The sequence below is a fragment of the Alligator mississippiensis genome, chromosome 1 (assembly GCF_030867095.1).
Source record: "Alligator mississippiensis isolate rAllMis1 chromosome 1, rAllMis1, whole genome shotgun sequence".
Lineage (NCBI taxonomy): Eukaryota > Metazoa > Chordata > Crocodylia > Alligatoridae > Alligator > Alligator mississippiensis.
Genome location: NC_081824.1, coordinates 485,532,486 through 485,555,829, shown reverse-complemented (window position 1 = coordinate 485,555,829; position 23,344 = coordinate 485,532,486). Strand labels below are relative to the sequence as shown.

The 23,344-nt window shown below is 54.9% G+C and overlaps 3 protein-coding genes across 3 annotated transcripts; 1 reads left to right on the top strand and 2 right to left on the bottom strand.

Annotated features, from left to right (window-relative positions):
* Nucleotides 1-1,525: 1,525 nt before the first annotated feature.
* On the top strand, nt 1,526-3,560 carry LOC132249877 (E3 ubiquitin-protein ligase TRIM52-like). Its single transcript, XM_059725537.1, has 2 exons — nt 1,526-1,936; nt 2,635-3,560. Exons 1-2 carry the CDS (start codon nt 1,538-1,540, stop codon nt 2,818-2,820), a joined length of 585 nt encoding a protein of 194 aa, XP_059581520.1. The 5' UTR covers nt 1,526-1,537; the 3' UTR covers nt 2,821-3,560.
* A 2,698-nt stretch (nt 3,561-6,258) lies between these two features.
* LOC106738692 (zinc finger protein 850) lies at nt 6,259-22,885 on the bottom strand. The gene is given in 8 exon segments (XM_059725326.1): nt 6,259-10,209; nt 10,211-10,628; nt 10,630-13,207; nt 15,986-16,105; nt 16,918-17,044; nt 18,093-18,262; nt 18,885-19,095; nt 20,487-22,885. Coding segments are annotated over 8 exon segments (3,900 nt in total). The 5' UTR covers nt 20,637-22,885; the 3' UTR covers nt 6,259-10,083.
* On the bottom strand, nt 19,095-20,493 carry LOC132243186 (zinc finger protein 446-like). The gene has a single exon (XM_059725555.1). It carries the CDS (start codon nt 19,554-19,556, stop codon nt 19,176-19,178), a length of 381 nt encoding a protein of 126 aa, XP_059581538.1. The 5' UTR covers nt 19,557-20,493; the 3' UTR covers nt 19,095-19,175.
* Nucleotides 22,886-23,344: the final 459 nt, after the last annotated feature.

The window sequence follows — 23,344 nt, the reverse complement described above, 5'->3', positions numbered from 1 at the left end:
TCAAGAATTCACTCTTATCAATCCAAGGCCTATTACTCACTGTGTACTTGTTGGCAGGTGAACTGCTCAGCTGTCCCTTTGCCCAGAAACAGAAATGGGGCAGATGAGACAACTTTATTGTGAGTTTTGAGTGCCTCCATGAACATGGAACAAGCTTCTTTGCATCTACCCTGTGGTTAGGGCATGAACAGGGGCAGTTTCCATGCCATGCCAGGTACCATGGTGGAGGAACTGACCCCAAGTTCACAATCAAGCTTTCCTTACAGTAACGGGACCTCAAACCCTTCTTTCCTTCTCTGGGCACCTGCTGCTCCAAGTGCGTGGCAGGTTTGAGATCCCTGATCTTGGTGTGTGACCCACTGGCTGGCTTGTCCAGCTGCAGGAAGCTGCTCTCTGTCTAGCTCAGGGGTCAGCAATGTTTTTGGGCAGAGTGCTAGAACATCCACAAACTCTACCTGTAAGATGTTGGTGGGCCAGGGGCAGATGGCAGGGGAGCCATGATGGGCCCAATCCTTCTTGTGGCAGTGCCAAACCAGCCCTTTCGCTGCTGTCTGCCCTGAGGCACACATGCCAAGCACAATGCCTTTACGTGTCACACTCTGGAACCTGTGCTAGGATTGCTAACCCCTCATCCAGCTTGTAGGCACTATCAGATAGCCCCACTTCCACAGAGCTGGGGTGCCCCTGGGGTGATAACAAATGCCTTCAGGTCCTAGGCATCACAGCTGGCAGAGGTCCCATAAGGTGAGGACAGCTATGCAGGGGTTGACGAGGGAGAAATGAAGGGAACAGCCCTGTGACAGGCTGGTTTCTGCCCCACTGGCCTGAGGTCTGGGCTCACTTCCCTGGTCTGGGTGCTGGAGCCAGCTCTCTGTAATGCCTGGGAAGGCTGATGGACCCCGTTAGTGTCAGGATGGCTCTAAGGGACTGTGTGGTATCTCCGTAGCTCCCTGTGCCACAGGCCTGATGAGAACCTGTGATCATCTTCTGCCCTTGTGAGTCCTAAGCATAGTCTCCAAACCTGTGCCATCTCTGGGCAGAATGGCGCGCAGCTGGCCTGGCACAGGTGGGACTTAAGGGGTGGGAATTAGAGCAACAACTGGGAAATTCATGTTTGGAGTCACTGGTTGCAGGATGGGAAATTAAAATAAATTGAAATTTTAAAAATCCTGCATTATGTTGAAGGCACTGCACAGCGCACTGATGGAGTGTACTGTTTCCTGCGTGTTTGTGAGTCAGGGGTGGTTTCTCATCTCTGCCCCCCTGCCTGTGAACAACCTGTCTCCCCTCCCTTTCTCCTCCCTGCCTCTATTGTTCCTTGCCCTCATCCCTCCTTTCTCTCCACTCAGGTTCCTTCTTCCTTTTGCTGTCCCTTTGCCCCCATGGCCCCTCCTCTCTGTTCTTAGAAGTGCGCTTAGAGGAAATCACCTTCTGTGCTCAGGTAGGCACCACCCAGGACAAGCCCAGCCTGCACAGAGCACAAAGAACAATCAGCAGAAGACGGGGCCGTGCAGCCTCAGACCCTCCAGGACAGGACATGGCTGAAGAGGCCACCTGCTCCATCTGCCTGGACCTCCTGAAGGAGCCGGTGACCATAGACTGTGGACACAACTTCTGCCAAGTCTGCATCACCCGATACTGCGAGGACCATGTCGATGACTCAGATGAGCCTGTCCCCTGTCCCAGCTGCAGAGCAGAGTTTCAGAGAGGGAGCTTCCCGCTCAACACTCAGCTCAAAAACCTGGTGCAGAAGATTAAAGAGCAGAGTGTGAAACCAGGAAAGGAGCAGATGGAGAATCAGTGTGTGGAGCACGAGGAGAAACTCAAGCTCTTCTGTGAGGAGGATGGAAATGCCATCTGTCTGATCTGCAGGGAGTCCCTGGCTCACCACAGTCACACAGTGCTCCCCATCCAGGAGGCTGCCAACAATTACCAGGTAGGTGACACCAATGACCTAGGAGAGCCCATTGCACAGACACACACTTACCTGGCAGGAGACATCCCATGATTGGTTTCAGCCCAGGTGGTTGTTCTTATCAGGCAAAGGCAATCCCCTTCTCTTCGGCTGTGAATGACTTAGTGTAGTTGAGTTGAAGGTCTATCACTTGCACTGCAGGCAAGCTGACCTCTGAGAGAGTCTGCAAATGCCTCCCAATGCAAAGATTGGCTCATTGGTCGCACCCAGAGAGGGGTGGTGGACAGATCAGTTTTATCATGGAGGGATATGGGCAGTGGAGTTCCCCAGGGCTCGGTCCTCGGGCCTGTGTTATTCAACATATTTATCAGTGACTTGGAGTGGGCGTGGAAAGCACACTGTCCAACTTCACTGATGACACAAAGATGTGGGGTGAGGTGGGCACATTGGAAAGGAGAGGAGGGACAGAACCCAACTAGATCTAGACAGGTTACAGAGGTGGGTGGATGAGAATAGGATGGAGTTCAACGCAGACAAGTGCAAGGTGCTGCATCTAGGCAGAAGGAACCAGCAACACACCGGTAGGCTGGGGAACACCTTTCACAACAACACAGTGGCTGAAAGGGATCTTGGAGTCATTGTTGACTCCAAGACAAACATGAGCCACCAATTCAAGGAAGCGGTCAGGAAGGCTAACACACCTTGTCATGCATCCACAGATACATCACAAGCAGGGCCAAGGAGGTGATCCTCGCCATCTATGTGACACTGGTCAGGCCGCAGTTGGAGTACTGTGTCCAGTTCTGGGCTCCGCAACTCAGGAGGGATGTGGCCAGCATCGAGAGGGTCCAGAGGAGGGCCACTCGCATGACCAGGGGGCAGCGGGGCAGGCCCTCCAAGGATAGACTAAAGGGCCTGAATCTATTCAGCCTCCACAAGAGAAGACTGAAAGGGGACCTGGTGGCCATCTATAAACTCACCAGGGGGGACCAGCGGAAAATAGCTGATGCTCTGTTCCCTCAAGCACCACCCAGGATAGCAAGGAATAACTGCCACAAATTGATCAAGAGCAGGTTCAGCTTGGATATCAGGAGGTATTTCTTTATGGTTAGGGCTGCCAGACTCTGGAATGGGCTCCCAAGGGAGGTGGGGCTCTCCCCTACCTTGCGGGTCTTCAAGAGGAGGTTGGACAGATATCTGGCTGGGGTATTATGATCCCAGCACTCGTTCCTGCCCAGGGCAGGGGGTCAGACTTGATGATCTGTTCAGGTCCCTTCTGACCTGAAACTATAAGATCTTCAACAGAAAACTTAAGTTGATGAGGAATAGCTCTTGGGCTTCCCTTTAGCTTGCTGCTTTGGCCTTTTGGAAAAATGAAATTAGTGGGCACCTGAACTCCAAGGCCTCTGGGCTTGTGGCTTGCACATAGGATGCTTGCCATGGATTTGGCATTATCTGAAGCCCCAACCTGAAGTGTCTGCAAGGGAGAGTACTTGCTGGTGGTAGCACCACATGGCCATGAATGATTGAGCTCTGCTTAGTTGATAGGATTGAGAAATGATTTGGCCAAAGAGATAACATTTAAAAAAAGAAATACATTTTGTTTAGTGCAAAGTGTGGAGAAATAACCCAGCCCCCAGCCCCCCCCCCCCCCAAGTAAATCCCCCAGTAAAGCGGGGGAGAGGCACCTTCTGGTCACTGAATCATGCTTTGGGCCTCCAGAATTCCCTGGACATGGATGTGAGTAACTTACCTGAAATCTAGCGAGGAACTTAGATTGAGGTGTTCTAGTCGCATATCAAAAGGCTAACCAGCCTATATTGATTTGCTCAAAATGGGTTTCTTTCTGTATGCTGCTGTGTGCATCCCTTTCTCACCCTATCCCTCTTTAATAAATAAATCGACCTGTTTTAGCATGCCCCACTGTGTGTGCTTAAGAGAGAAGGGATACCCCTGCTAGCTCACTTTGCTAGGCTTGCTAAGGTGGACTTGACTTTTCTACTTTCCATCTGTATGAAAGAAGCACCCCCAAATCCCACGGTGGGTTAAGCAGACCCAAGAACTTTAGGGTCTGTGTACCCCAGGTGGCACAGAGACTTAACAAAGATCCGAGTCCAGGTGGAGACAGCAGTTATGCATGATCTACCTGCCACGAACCCATGCTGGTTTCCCCTCAGCATAAATTTGTCCTGCTGGGCTCTCGCAAATGTGAGCCTTGATGATTTTTTCAAAGACTTTGCCTAGGATGGAGGTGACACTGACTGGCCTATAGTTGCACCGGTCCTCCTTCCTCCCCTTCTTGAAAATGGGGACCACATTGGCCCTTTTCAGGTCCTCCGGGACCTGGCCCATGCACCACAAGCGTTCATATATTCCCGCCAGTGGCTGTGCAATGACATCGGCCAGGGCCTTCAGCACCCTCGGATGGAGCTCATCCGGGCCTGACGACTTAAAGGCATCCAGTTCCTCCAAGTGACTCTGCACCATCTCAGGGTCTACGCATGGCAGTGTGGCACTTTGCTGCTGCCTCTCTACAACCCCAGTGAGAGACTTGTCGTGCCCCTCGCTTCGGAACACTGAGGCAAAGAACTCATTGAGGAGTTCAGCCTTGTCCCCCCTGTCTGTCACCAATTACTTCTGCCCATTTAGCAGGGGTCCTATTCCTCCCTGGGCCTTCCTTTTGCTCCCTATATATCTAAAAAACAATTTTTTGTTATCCTTTACTTGGGATGCCATCCTCAGCTCCATGGTAGCTTTGTCTCATCTAACTGCCTCCCTACAAGTGAGAACAGAGGAGGTATACTCCTCTTTGCTGATCTCTCCCCGTTTCCACTTTTTATGTGCTCCCCTTTTAGTCCACAGGCTGCCCTGGATTTCTCTGGTCAGCCAAGGAAGCCTCCTGGCCCCTTTCCCTCTCTTTCCTCGCATCGGGATCATCTCCCTCTGTGCCCGAAGGATCATTACCTTAAGGCACAGCCACGCTTCTTGGGCTCCCATCTCTTCAAAACTCCTACTCTGCAGTGCGTCCTTGACTAATCGCCTGAGTTCATTGAAATCAGCTTTCCTAAGGTCTAGCACTTTCACCCTACTAGTTACCTTACCCACTCGCCGTCTTATGGTGAATTCTATTATTTGGTTATCACTGTCCCCCAGGTGACCACCGATCTGTAGGTCCCCTACCATGTCATCCCCTGTTGCCAATACCAGGTCCAGTAAGGCATTCCCCCTAGTGGGACCGTGTACCTCCTGCGTCAGGTGGAGGTCCTGTATGTAGGATAGGACCCTGCGTGAACGGTGGGACTTTGCTGTCTGTGTGTCCCAGCAGATGTCCGGGTAGTTTAGGTCCCCCATGACTACCGCCTCCCTAGCTTTTATGGTCTCCGAGACCTGCCTCAGGAGCCCTGAATCTAGTTCTTCCTCTTGGTGTGGGGGTCTGTAGCAGACCCCTACCACCAAATCCCTTTCTCCTTGCCCCCAATGTAACATAACCCACAATCCTTCTACTTTCTCCTCCTTCGATTCGGTCTTGATGAGGGTCGATGTATATTGCTCCTTGACGTAGAGTACAACCCCTCCCCCTTTCTTCCCCACCCTGTCCTTTCTGTACAGCCTATAAACCTCAATATGTACCGCCTAGTCGTGGGACGAATCCCACCAGGTTTCTGTTAGCCCTAGTAAGTCATAGGTGTTTTCTGCAAGCAGGAGCGCTAGTTCATCCTGCTTGTTCCCCATGCTCCTAGCATTAGTATATAGGCACTTGAGCCCTGTGACTGGTGCCTTTTCTGCCCCCCAGCTCTGATTCCCAAAGGGCCCCTTATTGCTTACCTGTGGTGTACTGCTGGCCACCCAATGGCTTGCAGGTTCCCGATGTTCTCCTTCTTCAGGGTGGTCTGTCCCTGTGGGTGCCACATGGTTGGGTGATCTACAGCTTCCCCCACCCTCATCTTCCCCTCCCCCCGATGAGCATAGTTTAAAGCCCACCGGAGGAGGTCCGCCAACCTAGAAGTGAACACACGCTTACCTTTGGGGAAAGGTAGCCTCAGTACCAGCAGGTTGCCCCGCTCCCCCCTGCACAGTCCCATCACTCCTGGAGGGTACGGCAGACAGGAAAGCATTGGACATGTCTCTGGGTGGCTCTCTCTCTCTCTACAGGGGTACACAGTGCTTGACTAATATTCTAGCACCCGCTATGTGGGGATTCCGGATGAGCCCCCAAAATGTAACCTGGGCGGTACTCCAAGAGGTACCCCCTCTCTGATTGAAGGGATCAAAGCAGGTGCACTAGCACTGTGGGAGGTGTAGGGACTCTCCTCCCACTATAGAGCAGAGCCAGACCACAAACGGGGACTTACCATATACCTTTTAATGAGAGAACAATACTGGGAACATAAGCACTATAAACCCAGGGGTCTAGGGGGCACTACAACACGCCAAGGGGCAGGATTCAACAAAGGTTAGGCACTTACAATCATTGACATTTACAATCATCGACATATTCATCCAGTTGACAAAAGACAGGGTTAAAAAATTAAAACACAAACAGCAGAACAAACCATACTGGTTGGTGTAATATAAAAGGAACAAAATACAAAATGTCAAATAAGAAGGAGTATAGGGCCTAGGTACCTGGAGGGGAAGAAGGGAAGAAAACACAATGACCCCTTTCCACTGCTGGGGCAGTATTAAAATTGTAATGACACAAAACAAAACGCTGCACCTTTCTTCAGATACCTGCACAGCATGTTCCAACAGTAGGGATCCTTGCTGATGTACGAAGGACAGAGCTGTGACTCGGTGTAAGTGTGGTGTGGGATGCATTGTGCAGGCAAGAGGAAAAGTTCAGAGAGATTTCATAGACATTTTCATAGATTTCATACACATTAGGGCTGGAAGGGGCCTCGTAAGATCTTCGAGTCCAGCCCCCGGCCCAAAGGGCAGGAAGTCAGCTGGGGTCATACGATCCCAGCAAGATAAGCATCCAGTTTGCTCTTGAAGGTGTTCAATGAACGTGCTTGAGCCACCCCCGGTGGCAGGCTATTCCAGACCTTGGGGGTTCAGACAGGAAAGAAATTCTTCCTTATGTCCAGCCTGAAACGGTCTTGTCATAGTTTATGACTTAGTCGTCATCCCTTGGGGCGCTCTGGTGAACAAACGTTCCCCCAGATACTGGTGGTCACCCCTGATAAACGTACAGATGACCATCAGATCACCCCTGAGCCTGCGCTTTTCCAGGCTAAAGAGCCCCAGGGCTCTCAGCCTGTCATAGCAGGGTCTGCTTCCCTGCCCCCTGATCATGCGCGTGGCTCTTCTCTGGAGATGAAGGCTTCTTCTAGGGCCCTACAACTTGAGAGTGCTGGAGCTGAATGAGAAGAGTCTCATCATGTCCACCCCCGCCCCCACTTTAAAACGTGTATATAATAATGAAGAGTAAATAATATATAACTCTATTGACCATGAGGTCATGATCTGAGTGGAATGGGCCAGGAACACATTTGAATGTGAATTGTATAAATGGGACTGACACCACGACGGGCTCCACGTGAGTTGTTACCACAGAGGAAAGAAACCTGGGAGTGATTGCAGAGTGTTCAATAAGAGCACCAGCTCCATGGCCAGCCACCGTGAAGAAAGCAATGGAAAATGTGAGGGCCAATGAGGAAGGGAATGGCCGTACAAGGTCCCTTCCAGGCCTAATGTCTATGCAGTTAAATCTATGAAAGGTTCTGTTTTCTATCCACGTTTGCCAGTGCGCAGTCTAAAAAGGTTGGGAGCCACCGCTCCAGGGAACGTTCTCATCATGGAAATCCTGGAAGAGAGGGGCTGAGGGGGCCGGCAGAGGTCACCTCCAGTCCAGCCGCCGCCTGAGTCAGAATCAGCCCTGTCCAAACCAGCCCAGACAAACCCAACATCGCACTTCTTAGCCAAACTGCCACATGCCTGACACAGAGCAGACATCGCACCTGGTCCTGCGCCAGGAAAAGCAGCGGGGCCACGGTGCTCATCCTCCTGCTGCTGCGACAGGTTGGCAATCCACACCTGAGGGATCCCAGGCAGAGGCCGGGATCACACTAGAAAGGCAGGCAAAGCTCCCCAGTCTGTACTGGCCTGACCAGGGGGCCAGATCCATCTTGGTGTTGAGGAGGAATCCCTGGGATGGAGCCGAGCCCCCTGCAGATCCCCCGGGGCTGCAGGGAGTGGGGTCACCAGTTGGGCTTGGGCTTTTTGGGGCACAGGGGTGGGGAGTGCAAGTAGAAAGAGAGAGAGGAAGAGATGGGGGTCCACCCATCCCCCCACCCCATGACAGACCACCCCACACCTGCCCCAAGAGAGAACAGGCACCCCCACAGCACCCCCTGCTGCACAATGGTGGCATAGCACCGTCTGCCCCATTACAGCCCCTATCACACCTGCCCCAGGTAAGTGACAGCCACCCCAGAAGGTGTACCAAAAAAATACTCCAGGTGTTGTGCCCCCCCCAAAGATGATGCCCCCTGCACGCAATGGGGTATCACCTCTACCTACACTACCTCCCTACACACCTGTCCCAGGTGAACACAGATCCCACATGGGACAGACACCAGCATCTACGTCAGGTCCTTGCAGACCTCCCACCACATCCAGTGCCCCCCGCCCTGCAGGGCATGGACAGTAATGCCCTCACCTCCAGCCCTGCCCCTGACTCCGCAGGGGCTGCTGCTGCAGCCCACCAACCCCCAGAGGGGACAAACTCAGCCTGATTCCTCCATGCTTGGCTGGATAGCCTGTGCCCAATGCCCCACCGCAGGCCCAGCACAAGCCACCTGTCCTTACCCTAATACCTGCCACAGTACTGCATGTTGTGGGCATGCTGGCAGAGGTGCTGGCAGCAGGGTGGAGAACCTACTCTCCCAAGGGGGGAGACACCCCCCTGGATCCAGTGCCATGCACAGACTGCCCCCCCACTCCCACAGTCCCCTCCGTGGTGCAGATGGGGGGCTGTGGTGGGTGAGGGCAGGAACAGGGCAGACGGGGCTGGCTTGGGGCACCTGTGGAGCCAGTTTCCAGTCGCTCACCCAGGGATGCTCACCCTGTGGTGGTGGCTCACCCAGCTCTGGATCCTGCTGTGAGAAGAGGGCAGAAGTGGGTGGGAGCACCCAGTCAGTTAGCAGCAGGGTGGGTAGATCAGACCACCTCCTGCTCCCAAGGGTTAGCAACAACCTCTGCATTGTGGTGAATCATTTAGAAAAGGAAGGGGCTAGAAAGCAGAGAGATCTGCCCTGGAAAGGGTTGTGGGCCTGGGTCTATTCCCATTGCACACCTTGGGAGAGGGCACAGAGATCAACCATAGGGGTGGCATGTCCAGTTGTGTTGCCTTAGTAGCAGGGAATGCATGAGAGAGAACACAACAAAGGGGAGGACAGCACAGGAGCAGCACACACCCCGTGCTGCACAGTTCTGCAGAGGCTTAAAAGCAAAACAGGTCAATAAGGCTCCAGAGGTGGTAGAAGCAGCCCGTTGCAGACCCCACTGGGCATGGGCCGGTCTGGAAGAGGGGTGATGTGGTGGTGAGAAAAGGTGCGGTCAGGAAGGAGAGTAGGGAATGCTTCTCCAGACATAAATGCACTCCTCCCAGCAACTAAGGGGCTCATATACCAGAACCCCTGGACCAGGAGGAAGGAGAAAGCTGGGAGGCAGCCAAGGGAAGTCCCCAAGTGTCATATGAAGTCAGCCATCGGGGAGAGGGCACGCTAGCGTGAAGGCACTTGTTCCCCTGGGAATATTGTTAGATAATAATGGGGAATGCACAGGCGCCAAGGCTGATGCAAAGATCATCTCCTCCTCGTCTCCTCCCGCAACATTGGGGCTGACCTCTGCCTGAGGTGTTTCCTCTTAACCCCCACACACAACCATACCTTGTGGGAAAGTGTCTGGGCTCTGGACTCCCACGGTTTCCAGAAGGGGCAAAGCCTGGGGGAACTCTTTCTGCAGGCCACCAGCATGAGGGAGCTGGTTTGAATGCACCACTGGTGGGTGCTGAGATGGGTGAGATTCTCCAATACTCAGAGCACTGATGTAGCTTCTCCCCTGTGTACATGCACTGGTGTTCAGCACAGGCTGCAGGAGTAGGAGAACCTCTTCCTACACCAAGAGCAATGATGCGGCTTCTCCCCTTTGTGCATGCGCCAGTGTCAGGCCAGGTTGAAGGGGATGCTGAAATTCTTCCCACAGTCAGAGTATTGATGCGGCTTCTCCCCTGTCTGGGTGCGCTGCTGCTTGGACAACTGGGAGGAATAACTGAAGCTCTTCCCACACTCAGCACTGATATGGCTTCTCCCCTGTGTGGACGCGCTGGTGCTGGACCAGGTGGGAGGAATAACTGAAGCTCTTCCCACACTCAGAGCACTGATATGGCTTCTCCCCTGTGTGGACGCGCTGGTGCTGGGCCAGGCTGGAGGAATAACTGAAGCTTTTGCCACACTCAGAGCACTGATATGGCTTCTCCCCTGTGTGGACGCGCTGGTGCCGGACCAGGTAGGAGGAATTAATGAAGCTCTTCCCACACTCAGAGCACTGATATGGCTTCTCTCCCGTGTGGATGCGCTGGTGGCTGGCCAGGTCAGAGGAATAACTGAAGCTCTTCCCACACTCAGAGCACTGATGTGGCTTCTCCCCTCTGTGGATGCGCTGGTGCCGGACCAGGTTGGAGGAACAACTGAAGCTCTTCCCACACTCAGCACTGATATGGCTTCTCCCCTGTGTGGACGCGCTGGTGCTGGACCAGGTGGGAGGAATAACTGAAGCTCTTCCCACACACAGAGCACTGATATGGCTTCTCCCCTGTGTGGACGCGCTGGTGCTGGGCCAGGCTGGAGGAATAACTGAAGCTTTTGCCACACTCAGAGCACTGATATGGCTTCTCCCCTGTGTGGACGCGCTGGTGCCGGACCAGGTAGGAGGAATTAATGAAGCTCTTCCCACACTCAGAGCACTGATATGGCTTCTCTCCCGTGTGGATGCGCTGGTGGCTGGCCAGGTCAGAGGAATAACTGAAGCTCTTCCCACACTCAGAGCACTGATGTGGCTTCTCCCCTCTGTGGATGCGCTGGTGCCGGACCAGGTTGGAGGAACAACTGAAGCTCTTCCCACACTCAGAGCACTGATGTGGCTTCTGCCCTGTGTGGACACGCTGGTGCTGGGCCAGGTTGGACGAAGAACTGAAGCTGTTCCCACACTCAGAGCAATGATATGGCTTCTCTCCCGTGTGGATGCGCCGGTGGCTGGCCAGCGAGGACGAACAACTGAAACTCTTCCCACACTCAGAGCAATGATATGGCTTCTTTCCTGTGTGGATGTCCTTATGCTTGGACAGTGAGGACGAACAAATGAAACTCTTCCCACACTCAGAGCAATGATACGGCTTCTTTCCTGTGTGGACGTGGTGGTGCCGGACCAGGAGGGAGGAATAACTGAAACTCTTCCCACAATCAGAGCACTGATGTGGCTTCTCCCCTGTGTGGATGCGCTTGTGCTGGGCCAGGTTGGAGGAAGAACTGAAGCTCTTCCCACAGTCAGAGCACTGATATGGCTTCTCCCCCGTGTGGATGCGCTGGTGCGTGGCCAGGACGGAGGAATTACTGAAACTCTTCCCACACTCAGAGCACTGATATGGCTTCTCCCCTGTGTGGATGCGCTGGTGCTTGGCCAGGACGGAGGAATTACTGAAGCTCTTCCCACACTCAGAGCACTGATATGGCTTCTCCCCTGTGTGGATGCGCTGGTGCTTGGCCAGGACGGAGGAATAACTGAACCTCTTACCACAGTCAGAGCACTGATATGGTTTCTCCCCTGTGTGGATTTGCTGGTGCCGGGCCAGGGTGGAGGAGTGGGTGAAGCTCTCCCCACATGTAGAGCACTGATATGCCTTCTCCCCTGTGTGTATGCGCTGGTGCTTGGCCAGTTCGGAGGGATAACTGAAGCTCTTCCCACACACAGAGCACAGATAGGGCTTCTCCCCTGTGTGGATGCACTGGTGCCGGACCAGGTTGGAGGATTGGGTGAAGCTCTTCCCACACTCAGAGCACTGATGTGGCTTCTCCCCTGTGTGAATGCGCATGTGCTGGACCAGGTTGGAGGAATAAATGAAGCTCTTCCCACACTCAGAGCACTGATATGGCTTCTCCCCTGTGTGGATGTGCTGGTGCTGGGACAGGTGAGAGGAAGAACTGAAGCTCTTCCCACACTTGGAGCACTGATATGGCTTCTCCCCTGTGTGGATGCGCTGGTGCCGGGTCAGGGTGGATGAGCGGGTAAAGCTCTTCCCACATGTAGTGCACTGATGTGGCTTCTCCCCTGTGTGGATAACCTGGTGTTGGGCCAGCTTGGAAGGGGAGATGAAGCTCTTCCCACACACAGAGCAAGGATGAGGCTTCTCCTGTGTGTGCATGAACCTATGCCTGGCCAGGCTGGAGGGCTGCCTGAAGCTCTTCCCACACTTCGTGCAGCAGTGTGGCTGCTGCCTCCTCCGCACACACCAGTGGTGGGACAGACCTTGCCAGCTGATGAAGTTCTTCCTGCACTCTTTGCATTGGTGTGTCTTCCTCCCCAAGTGCATGCGCTGGTGCTGAACCAGGGAGAAGAAATGGGTGAAGGTCTTACCACATGTGACGCAGCAGTACTGACGCTTCTTCCTGTGCACATCCTGGGTTTTGAGGAGCTCCAAGCTGTGCACAAAGCTCTTCCCCCTTTTGGTGAAGCGGTGGGGGAGCTGTCCAGAATGGACCTGGTGGTGAGTAGCCAGGGTCGAGAGGCAGGTGAAGTTCTTCACACACCTGGCACGTACATGGTGCTTCTCCCCAGCGTGCCTTATCTTGTGTAGAGCCAGGCGCGAGGGGCAGCTAAAATTTTTCCTGCACTGAGGACAGGAGTGGGCTCTCCCCCTGGGCTTGGTAGTGAGCTCCTGCTTCCTTCTGAGGCCCCCCACAGTGCCTTGGTTTGCATGCAGTGTCTCTCTCCAATGCACCTTTGCTTTCTGCCTCTTCTGGTGTCTCAGCATGACATATTCATCCCTGCACCTTGGCCTTTTTCTGGCTTCTTTCCCTTTTTCACTCCAATGCCCAAGTAGAGATGGGACCACATTCACTGCTACATTTTCCTGCTTTGTGGGCATCCCCTGACCCTTGTGCCACTGGTCCTTCTGTGGGCTCAGGGAATACACCTCACCCACACTCCCAAGGGAAGCCCAGCGTGGCTTCAGCTTTCCAGGCCCTTCCTCAGGATCCTGCTCCTCAGTTCTGCTCAGCAACCAGGCATGTCCTGCATGGGAGGAAGAAACACCAGATTAGTCCCTGCCCTGCTGCCAAGGAGCAAGCACTGCTATTCCTTCTGCTGGGATGGGCCTAAGAGCAGGACAGGACTTGGCACTTGTGTTTCCCCAAGAAAACTAGGTCTTTCGGCCACAGGCCCAAGTGCTGGGGGTGAGGCAGTGCCAGGTCCCTGTGCCAGTCTCATCTTCCCTACTCGGTGGAGTTAGGAGCTAGACTCTTAAGGTTTCTGGCCCAGATCTCAGCCAAATCACCTCAGGCCCTGATCCAAAAAACATGCGGGACATGTGCGTTTGGACTGTAACCGAATAGGTTCACGTTTTAGGAGGATGAGGCTGAGACCAGAGGGATCTGCTGAAAGGAAAAATAGGGCTCTCAAAGGGCTGCTGTATCCCACAGCACTGGTGGGTCCAGGGGCGGATGGTGCTGAGCCTCCACCTGACTGGGCTGACACGCTCCACAAGTCCCAGTGCTTTGGTGAGACCCATCTGCAATGCTTGCCCTTGATCTCTGGCAGTCCTGAAAGCAGCATCTGGGTACAAGGATGAACTGCCTCGGGGTGCATGTCCAGGACTTGTCACCAGTCAAGAGTGTGTGGTGAGCACTGCCTTACACTGCTTGGTAGCAAAACCCATCACGGTTCATGCATTATCCCTCCAAGAAATGTTCTGGGAGTGGAGGATTGAGAGCAGTGATCTGCTTCCTACCTGTTTCTGGGGCAATGTCTGATGCAGGGAATAAGCCCATGGAGCTTTCCTCTGCTAATGAATCCCAGGCAGCCTTCACATCACAGACAGCTGCACTGGGACAAAGGCCTTGGCACGAACCCACACACGGACTCTGGGCTGAGCCTCAGGCTTCGTGACACTCGGGGCCCCAGAGAGGAAACATCACAAGGGGAGAATCTGGTGCAAACAGTTGGGGGTTCACTTCCCCCCACAACATGAAATCTTCTGAATCCCACCCACTCCACCCACCCACTTCATGCAGCCTGAGCCCAGGGTTACACACGTCCAGTGCTCCCTGTCAACTGGATAAGGAGACACCAGGGACAACCCCAGCCTCTCTCTTGTCCAACAAGAATGGCTGGGGCACAAAAAACCCAGAAGTGAGAGACTGTGCCCATAATGGGTGAAGATAACCAGGGCAGGAGAGCCTAACAATTAGATCTGGGTAAGACCTAAACACTACACCCTCCTGGGCCTGGTTAGTGCGGTGGAGCTACTTGTGGCAGGGCAGTCTCTACGCAACACCAGGTTGCCACTCCTGAGAAAGGCGAGTGCAGAGCGCCTGAAAACCTTGGCTCCCACTGCCTTGTGGGCTACTTTTTCCTCTGAAAAGGATAGGGGGAGCCTACCCCAAAAGAAAACCCCTGGTGAAAGCCAAGGAGGGAAAGTGTGTGGCAGGGTACACCTTGCAGCAGCTGTCACTTGAAGTAGAAAAGACTGCTAAAAAAGCAGCCTCTCAAGCTGCAGAGAGCGGAACCTGTGAAGGAGCTGCAGGAGGGCCAGGGCCAGAACCAGGGCCAGGGCCAAGCCAGCCAGAGTGTCAGAAGTGATCCCATGACATAAACTAAGTTAAAGGGGGTTAAGCCATTCCCTTTTTTGTCTTTGTGTTTTCCAGGTTGTGGACCAGCAGCGAGTCATCAAGAAATTCCCTTGGTACAAAGAAGATTCGAGCTTCACTGCGTGCTGCATAGTCATTGTCTTGCTTGCGCGTCTGTGTTTGTGTACCGTTATTGCTGTAAGTGGCTGTGGTGTTAACTATGCTAGACATGAAATGTAAGCACAAGTTCTGGATGGGTTCTGGAATATCTGCAAAGTGGCTACAGAAAATGGTACATCCCTGGAGCATGGCCTCCTGGGACTCAAAAAAAATATCAGTCATGCCAAAGATTGAGAATGGTGGATTGACCGTTTGTTTGTATTCTCATCCTTTTGTTCATTTCCTTTTGACCCTTAGCATCTCTCCAGCATCTTGCAGGGCAGAGGGGCACTGGGAGTGCTCCTGTGGCACCAAGCAATCCTTTTGAAACAACAAGGAAAGCGTTGCCCATTATATAGAAGGGGCACGATTCCCAGGAACATGTCTGGTCCCCAAAAACCCTGATCATGGGATTTTTGTCTGATCCAGAAAGCCATCTTAAATTTTAAAGAATGCCATCATTTGCATACTGGAAGAGATTAAAAGACTTAGCCATAATTATCGCTGGATAAAAACTGTTCGGCTGTTAAGGAACTTGGGGATTAGGCAATTTGGGATGAGAAAGTTATTGACACAGCGGACAAACAAAGGAAGAGGGTGTTGTGCGCATGCTCTTACTCTGGGGAGTTTGGGGGTGGTCGTGCAATTTGTACTTGAACAGCAGGAAAACCAGAAACAAACATCTCCCACTGACAGCGAAGGACACAAGGCTGGCATCACCAAAGGTCGCTGCTATAATGCCTAATGGAGCCACTTGTCAGGTCGTATTACAGGGATGAAACTTGCAATAATTACTATTAAGGTTTACTTGATATTAAACCGCCAAGGGGCCATGTCAAACACTGGGGGCCTCTGACAAAAACAATCCTGTTGGTAACAGTTTCCACAGTTTGACTTTCAGGGGGTGGAACAACACCTGTCTGCACACATGACAGCACAAGCTATTTGAGGTCAGTACCCTGAAATGGCAGCACAGGGCAGGTCTGCAGTTTCCAGGCTCCCTTTCACCCTGGGCGTGGAGCATTTGTGAGAGGGGAGTTGGGTGGAGGGGACAGCCACAACTCACCTGGCAGCACGTCCTCTGACTTCCACATTTCCCCACGGTTCTCATCACCACGGACCCAGAGCTCCACCTGTCCTCGCTGGATGCGGCAGATCAAGTCAGGGGCAGGGCCTCGATATCCTGCTTGGGCAGCGGTTAGAGAGAGTTTATCCACTGGTACTGGATGCAGAATAAGCCACTGAAATTTGGGGAATGGAGCCAATGAACTCAGGGATTATACTAAGGACTTGGAGGACAAGTGAGGATGGACATTTAGGCTGAAAGGGAAGGCATAGCAGGGGGAAAAGGATGGTCCTTTTCATCCAGGTAGTGGACATATGGTCATAGGAAGCAAACACCAGTGCAATTCCAGGCAAATGAGTGGAAATGAGTTTGGACAGGACACACTTGGCAAGCGAGGAAGGAAATCAGAATAACTGCACAAGGAATGGCTTAGTGCATTTTTAGACACAATGAATGGCAAATGATATGATCATGGTGAGAAGGCAAAGGGAAATCATGTTATCAAGGGGGAAGACTCCAGGGAAGGCAGCTGGATCAAACGAAGGAGGAATATATACAAGTATGAGATAGGAGAAGTCTACTCATGGACAGATCAGAGGGGAGCAAAGGGATTTAAGCCACCGGCCAAACGTTCATGAGGATGAGACTGTTGGAAGCAGAGAAAAGACAACATCAACAGTTCGGGTTCGAGGACCGAGCCCTGGGGGATCCCACTACCCACATCCCTCCAGTTCAAAAAAGACCCATCCACCACCACTCTCTGTGTGTGGTCCTCCAGGCAACTAGTGACCCATCTGACTGTGTAGGCATGAATGCCACAGTCACCTAATTTCTTAATGAGAATGGGGTGAGAGACTGTTAAAACCAGGGAGAAGACAACACTGCTTCAGAGCTCACATGGCTCCAGGGCAAAACAAGAGCCAGAGCTTTACCCAGGGAAACGAGGGCTTGGTGGTTCCTCAGCATCTGGTCCCGGTAAAGCCCCTTGTCTTCCTCTTCCAGCAGCTCCCACTCCTCCTGTGTGAAATACACTGCCACGTCCTCAAACACCTCCCGGAGCTGCAGGCACAAGCGTTACAGCATCAGTGTCTCCTGCCCCACTGCCCCCAGCCCCCACGGCCCTGTCTGCACTCACTCTGCACTACAGCCCTTTGCACGCTTAGCCAGGACAGACAGGGGCACGCTACTCAGCTGACACATGATATGCAGAGGTTCTGCTTTTCTCAGTTTCAAAATTGCACATTCGCTCATAAAAGATAAAATCGCTCCCAACCCATAGCCTCCCTACCCCTGCTTGTGCCCCACAATCCCTCCTACCGCCCTGTGGCATCTAGTCCAGGAAGAGAGAAAGGCTTGTGACACAACACTTTCACCTCCCTGGACTTCCCAGTGCTGACCTCAGAGCAGCTGTCCTTAGATCAAACACTTCAGCACAAACCTGAACATGGAGTTGTGCAACCACAAATCATCTGCAGGCTGGGCTGTGTTACGCACGGTCCACACAGGGACTGTGCAGTCTTCTCCGATTAACCGGATTAGCTGCTGTGTCCCCTTTGTGTCAGGGGGTGTTTACTTACATCTCCTCTCCCAGCACTGTCCCCCGTCCCACCACGCTGCCCCTCTGCACTTGGTATTCAAAAGACTCTCTCTATTTAATAGTCTGGTCTGTGCACACCCTTCAATGAAACTTATCAAACAAGTGTGGAATCGAAAAAACCTGTGCTGCGCCTCTGATTCAGTTAATCTGTAAACTGCAAATCCATCCTGGCTTCTGCCTCCCCTCACACTAACACAGATAATCAGCAACCAGGTGTGCTGTCCACTCCTGCCAAACTGATAGGGTGGGGGGACCCTGCTGGCATCGGCTGCAGAGACCCTCTGTGCTCCCCAGTCCTAGCCAGGTGGGAGAGGACTTGCTGGGCTCAGGTGTAGAGACCACTGCCCTGGGCTCCCTGGTGCTGCCTGGCTGGACTCTGACCAGGCCTTCCCGTGCCAGCACCCCTGCTCACTCTTCTGGTCTCTGCTCCCCAAACTCTTGACAGCACCCCTGGCTCCTCCTGGGCTCTGCCCCAGCTGCACTTCCACCCCCACCTGGTGCCCTGCTCACCTCCATGCTCTCCTTCTGCCTCGCCGGCCCCTGCCCCTCCTGCAACTGGCCCAGCCCAGGTGCCAGGGAGTCACTTTGTCCCCGTCTCCCTCGGGAGGGTCTCTGCAGCTCCAGCTTTACAGGCCCTTTCTTGGGAGGCTGCTGATCCGCTCTGCTCAGGGTCCCAGCACCTGCGGGTGGAAGAGAGTACACAGGTGAGCCCTGGGGTGGTGACAGGGAAAAGCCCTGCTCATCTCCTGGACTGGCCTGGGATGAAGGGAGGTGGAGGCAATTAGATCACTGGTTGTGAGCATAGCAGCACGGCAAGAGCCAGTCACTTAAAGCATCTTTTTTAGAGCAGCGGTGCAGGCAGTGAGAAAGATCCTGGACCTCAGACCTCCCACAGGGGCCAGAGCCCTGTCCCACCCCAGTCACACAGGTACAAACCTTGTGGCCCTGTCCCGGGCAGGGGTGGGCTTTGGAGCCGCTCACCCCAACTGCAGGACAGCCACTCAGGCTCCTAACTGCATGCCAGGACTTCATCCCGCACCTCCCCTGCCCCTGGCTCCTTGGACTCATTCAAGAACCACCGGCTACTGCCTGCTCCTCTCCGCTCGCTCTCCCCTCATGCAGCACTTGTTTGGAGACTGCGACCCCACTCCCACCCTGTTTTCTACTTAGCTGTCCGCCAATCTCAACTGACCTAAACTCCGTCGCCAACACTAATAATGGCAGGGGGTGTGGGGAGGTAACTGCTACTCTTTGGGTGTCGAGCCCATGTTAAGCTTGTACATCAAAAAGGCTGGTAAGGACCTGGGTCCGGGTTGGGCGGGGGCTCCTCTTTGGTGACATGAAGCAGCTCATCCTCAGGCCCTGGGGTTTCCTGATCTCCTGCCTTCTCCAGAGGCCTGTCCTTATGATGAGCCTTCAGCTGCTGCACCTGGGAATCAGCAAACTCCGGCAGGGCCCCCGGGGGCTGCATCTGGTCAGAGGACCCCTCCTCGAGCTTCACACGCACGGTGACCTGGGGACGAGATACGTGTGTCACTGGGGAGCTGGGATCTGTGGGGAAACATCCCCCGACACATGGAGGTGCAGATGGCATCAAACAAAGGCTCTCTCCTGGAGCTTCTCATCCTCTGCCTGCCCCAGCTGAAACCCCTCGGCCAGGGCCACGGCCTGGGTGCAGGTCTCCACGCGGCACCCGCACACCCAGCTCCGCATCTCCGGGGGCAGGATGGCCAGGAACTGCTCCAGCACCACCAGCTCCAGCATCTGCTCCTTGCTGCGGCACTGGGGCTCCAGCCAGCGCCGGCACAGCTCCCGCAGGCGGCTGCAAATCTTCCCTGGGCCCTCGGCTTCCCGGTAGCGCAGGCCATGGAAGAGCTGGTGCCAGGGCTTTGGGGTGGGGAGCTCATCCCGCGGTGCCAGTTGTGGGGTCGCGGAGGGCAGCTGGGCCTCGCAAGGGGGCTGCATGGCCTGCATGGTGTCCTGCCCCCACAGCTCTCGGTGCTGGACCGGCTCCGGTCTGGACGACACAAGGGACTTCTGCACCCTCAGCCCCTCCTGCCTGCAGAATGATGCATTAAAAATAGCCTTGCAAATGCTTAGGCAAGCAGTTTTCTAACAAGGTCGCAGTGTTGTAAAATACAGAGGCCGTTGCATAAGAAGAACAGGATGCAGCGCACCAGCTATTGTCAGGAGATAAATTAGAAGGAAAACCTTGGAGAGGCTGCTAACGTCAGCAAGAAACCAGGAAGAATCAGCAAGTGCCTGAGAAAAGCCGAGTTCCTGGCCTTACGCATGCGCTCTTAGCAGAGAGGCATGTAAATGAATGACACGCATAGGCAATCCCATGGTAATGACGGCAGAGCTTGTGATGGGAGGAGAAATGGGTGGAACAATGTGGGGAGGGGAGAAGGGAGAGCGGGGGGTGGATTGGGAGTGGGGGACACCGGCACGGCTGGGGGTAGGGGCAGCGAGTCAGGAGTGGGGGGCACCAGCAAGGCTGGGGGGCAGGGGTGGCAGGTCGGGATTGGGGGGCACCAGCAGGGCTGGGGGGCAGGGGCGGCAGGTCGGGATTGGGGGGCACCAGCAGGGCTGGGGGGTAGGAGCGGCGGGTCGGGAGTGGGGGGAGGGTGGCGGGTCACCTGGGATCTCTGAGGGAGGGGCTGGGGGTGAGACCTGGGGGCTCGGATGCCCAAGTCCTCGGGGGCTGGGGGGTGAAAATGGTGCGTGGATGCTTCTGGGTCTGGAGTCTAGGGTAGGAATCAATCAGTTTTTAGACCCAAAAAAGCTCGCTTAAAAGCATTTTTCCAACTCCTTGAGTTGGGCTAATAAGATACTGGATTTACCCAAAGAAGTGTGTGGGCAGGCGGGGGCGTAAAGATCGGTGGTGTAAAGTCATCTACATACCCACGTGACCGAGCCTCCATCCGCTTCGTACTGTTCCCTTTCCCGTTTTTCGCCTTTTGCTTCTTTTCCCTTTTCTCTTTTCTCCTTCCCTTTTTCTCTCCCACGTCTTTTCTTTCTCCTCCCCCGCTGTATGTGGGCGTCTTCCCCCATGAAGGACAAACAACACACACACACACACACACACACACACTTGTCACATAACACAGCAATGGCCTCGCTGCCCCCCAGGGTGACACGACTGCACGTGCACACTGCCAGGCTCACACGCGCGGGGATGCGTGGCACTGGCGCTGCGGGAGACCGGACAAGATCTCACGGCCACACACGTGCTGTCCCATCGGTGTCAGCGGCGGTTTGGCTGAAAGCCGGGTGCTGTCGGCGGGAAGCTGGGCGCCTGGATGCCATTGGCCGTCCCGCTGTGTGTGCCTGCCCCCCGGGAAATGGCAGGACGCGATTGGCTGCTGCCTTCACGAGGAACGTGGTCACTGGCACTGCGGTCCCATGTGTAGGTCCAGGTCTGGAGAGACGAGTGTGGGGGTGGCGGGGGCAGCCCGGGGGCTGTCTATCTGTGGTTACCATTCACTGTTAGCTCTTTATAACTGTACCACCTGTTTGTCACATTAACCTTTCTGTTAACAGTTTTATGCTGAGCTATCAGTAAATTTGCCTTTACTTCACTCCCGACTCGCCTCCTCGATCCCGAGCCCAGCAGCCCAACGGCTGATATAGTCACGGGACCTCGCCGGCCTGTGCCAGGGGATGCAGGGGAGATGTCTCCCACGCCAGCTAGACGCGGCTGTGCCCGGGCAGCGAACGTATGGCAGGACGGCCGCTCTCCCAGGCCAGGGCCTGACAGCCTGCATGCTCACTCCCGCATTATGTTACCCCTCCGTGGACACGGTTAGGAGGGGTGTTGGGCTCTGACTCAGGGCCTCCCGTCCCATCCCGGGTGGGGTTGTAAGGAGTGACCTAGAAGCCTCTACTCAAAGAGGAAGCAGAAGAGAATGCTATGTGAAAAATGCCCATCTGTGATGATAAGGAGGAGACAGTCCTAGATAAAGGGGGCTTGAAAACAAAAGCAGAAGCAGAGTACTGGGTTAAAGGGCTCATTAAAATACTAAAAATCACACCCCTAGGTGGGGAAGAAGTATGCTAATGAAACACACGTAGGTAAATGAGATACATGGCTAAAACACAGGTATAGAGACATGCTCAGTAAAGAACTTCTTGCGTCACTCACTTATAACCAATCAGCAAACAAGCACGCTTGTGAAAACTTGAAAACTCCTGTATAAAAGATGCTGAGAACTACTAGTGGGGGGTGCTTGTGACGTGAATTATTCCAAATTATTCCACCTTTTATTGCTAGCAATAAACCTTCTTTGTACTTTCACCCTTGGTAGCTTTATTGGCCTTTGCATACCGGGCATGAACCCAGACTTGAGCTGGGGCACAACAGGGTTGCTCTGCTCCAGTGCACTTAACCTGGCCCCACACGTGTTGGAAAGCTGGCCCCCTCCACCGGTGTGGACTAATTGCCTGGGGGTTTTCATTTTTTGTCCCCATCAGAGTGATGCATGTGCGCGGTCTCAGGGCAGCACAGGGCTTGGCCCCAGAGGCGCTGAGGAGCAGGCAGGTCAGCCCCGGCTCCTGGGCAGCGCCCGCAGGCAAGAGGAGCCTGTTCCTATGTGCCGTGGGCCCTGCAAGGGGCTTGGTGTGGGCGGGGGCTCCTCCCTCCCTCCCGGAGCGGTCAGCCGGCGATGGGCTCCGCGGGGGGGGCTGGGAGCCGTTTGCAGCCCGCACGTGTGCTCGGTCCGGGCCGTGGCCGCGTCCACACCGGGCTGTCACGTGTGTCTGCGCCCCGCGCCCCGACAGCGCGGGTGGGGGGGAGGGGGGGTGCTGCGCTGGGCTGGGCAGGGGGGGCAAAGCCGTCCGCAGGTCTCATTTACATGCGATTTGCATATGCAGATAAGGCCGGGGCTGAAGTTCGCCTCTAGGGGTGGGCGGGGTCCAACAGGCTGCTACCTCCTCCAATCGCGGCGAGCAGGGCTCGCAAAGCAGGCCGGGAAGGGCCAGGAACCTGTCTAGAGGGGTTCGCCGTCCCCCCTGGCCCAGCTCTGCCCGGACAGACCCCCCCCCCACCCCGGGGCAGAGCCGGGAGGTGGGGGGGAACTGAGAGTGAAGGAAAGAGGGAGATGGGGGCGGGGCGGGAGGATCCGCCCAGGCCGAGCCCGGCGCTGCAGGCAGGGCCAGCGCACACCTTCCCGACTGTCCCCACCCCCGCAAGCCTGGGTGCGGATCCGTGGTGCGGGGCGGGGGGGGCATTGCCGTGAGGGTCGCAAGGGGCCCTGGGGACGGCAGCACCCCCACCCCCTCTGTGCAGAGATCTGAGCTGGCACCTGCCCCCCACCCCCGGACCTGCCCGTGTCTCCATCCCCCCCTTCCCTCACCCTGGGGGGCTCCAGCCCCCAAATACCTCTTCTGCTTCTCTTCCTCCACACGTCTCTGCGGGGAGCTGCTCTCCAGCCTTTCCCGCTGTAGTCACGACCCGGTGCTTGTGTGCAGGCGTGCGAGTGCCCTGGTGCCCCTGCGTCCCGCTCCCACCAGCCCCTTGCACACCTGAACCTGCCCGCCTGCGCAGGGAAAGTACGGGTTCCCGTCCCTCTAGACGCTGTGAATTTGGGACAAACGCTGTCCCGGGTCATGCCGCCCAGGACCAGGATTTGCGGTTCCTAATTGGGCGCTGTCCCATCCAATCAGGGAGCAGGAGTGACCCTAACTGCAGGGCGGGGACAGGAGGGAGCAGTCAATGGGCTGGGGAAGGGTGGAGCTGCGGCTGTCCCATTTCTCCCCCCGTA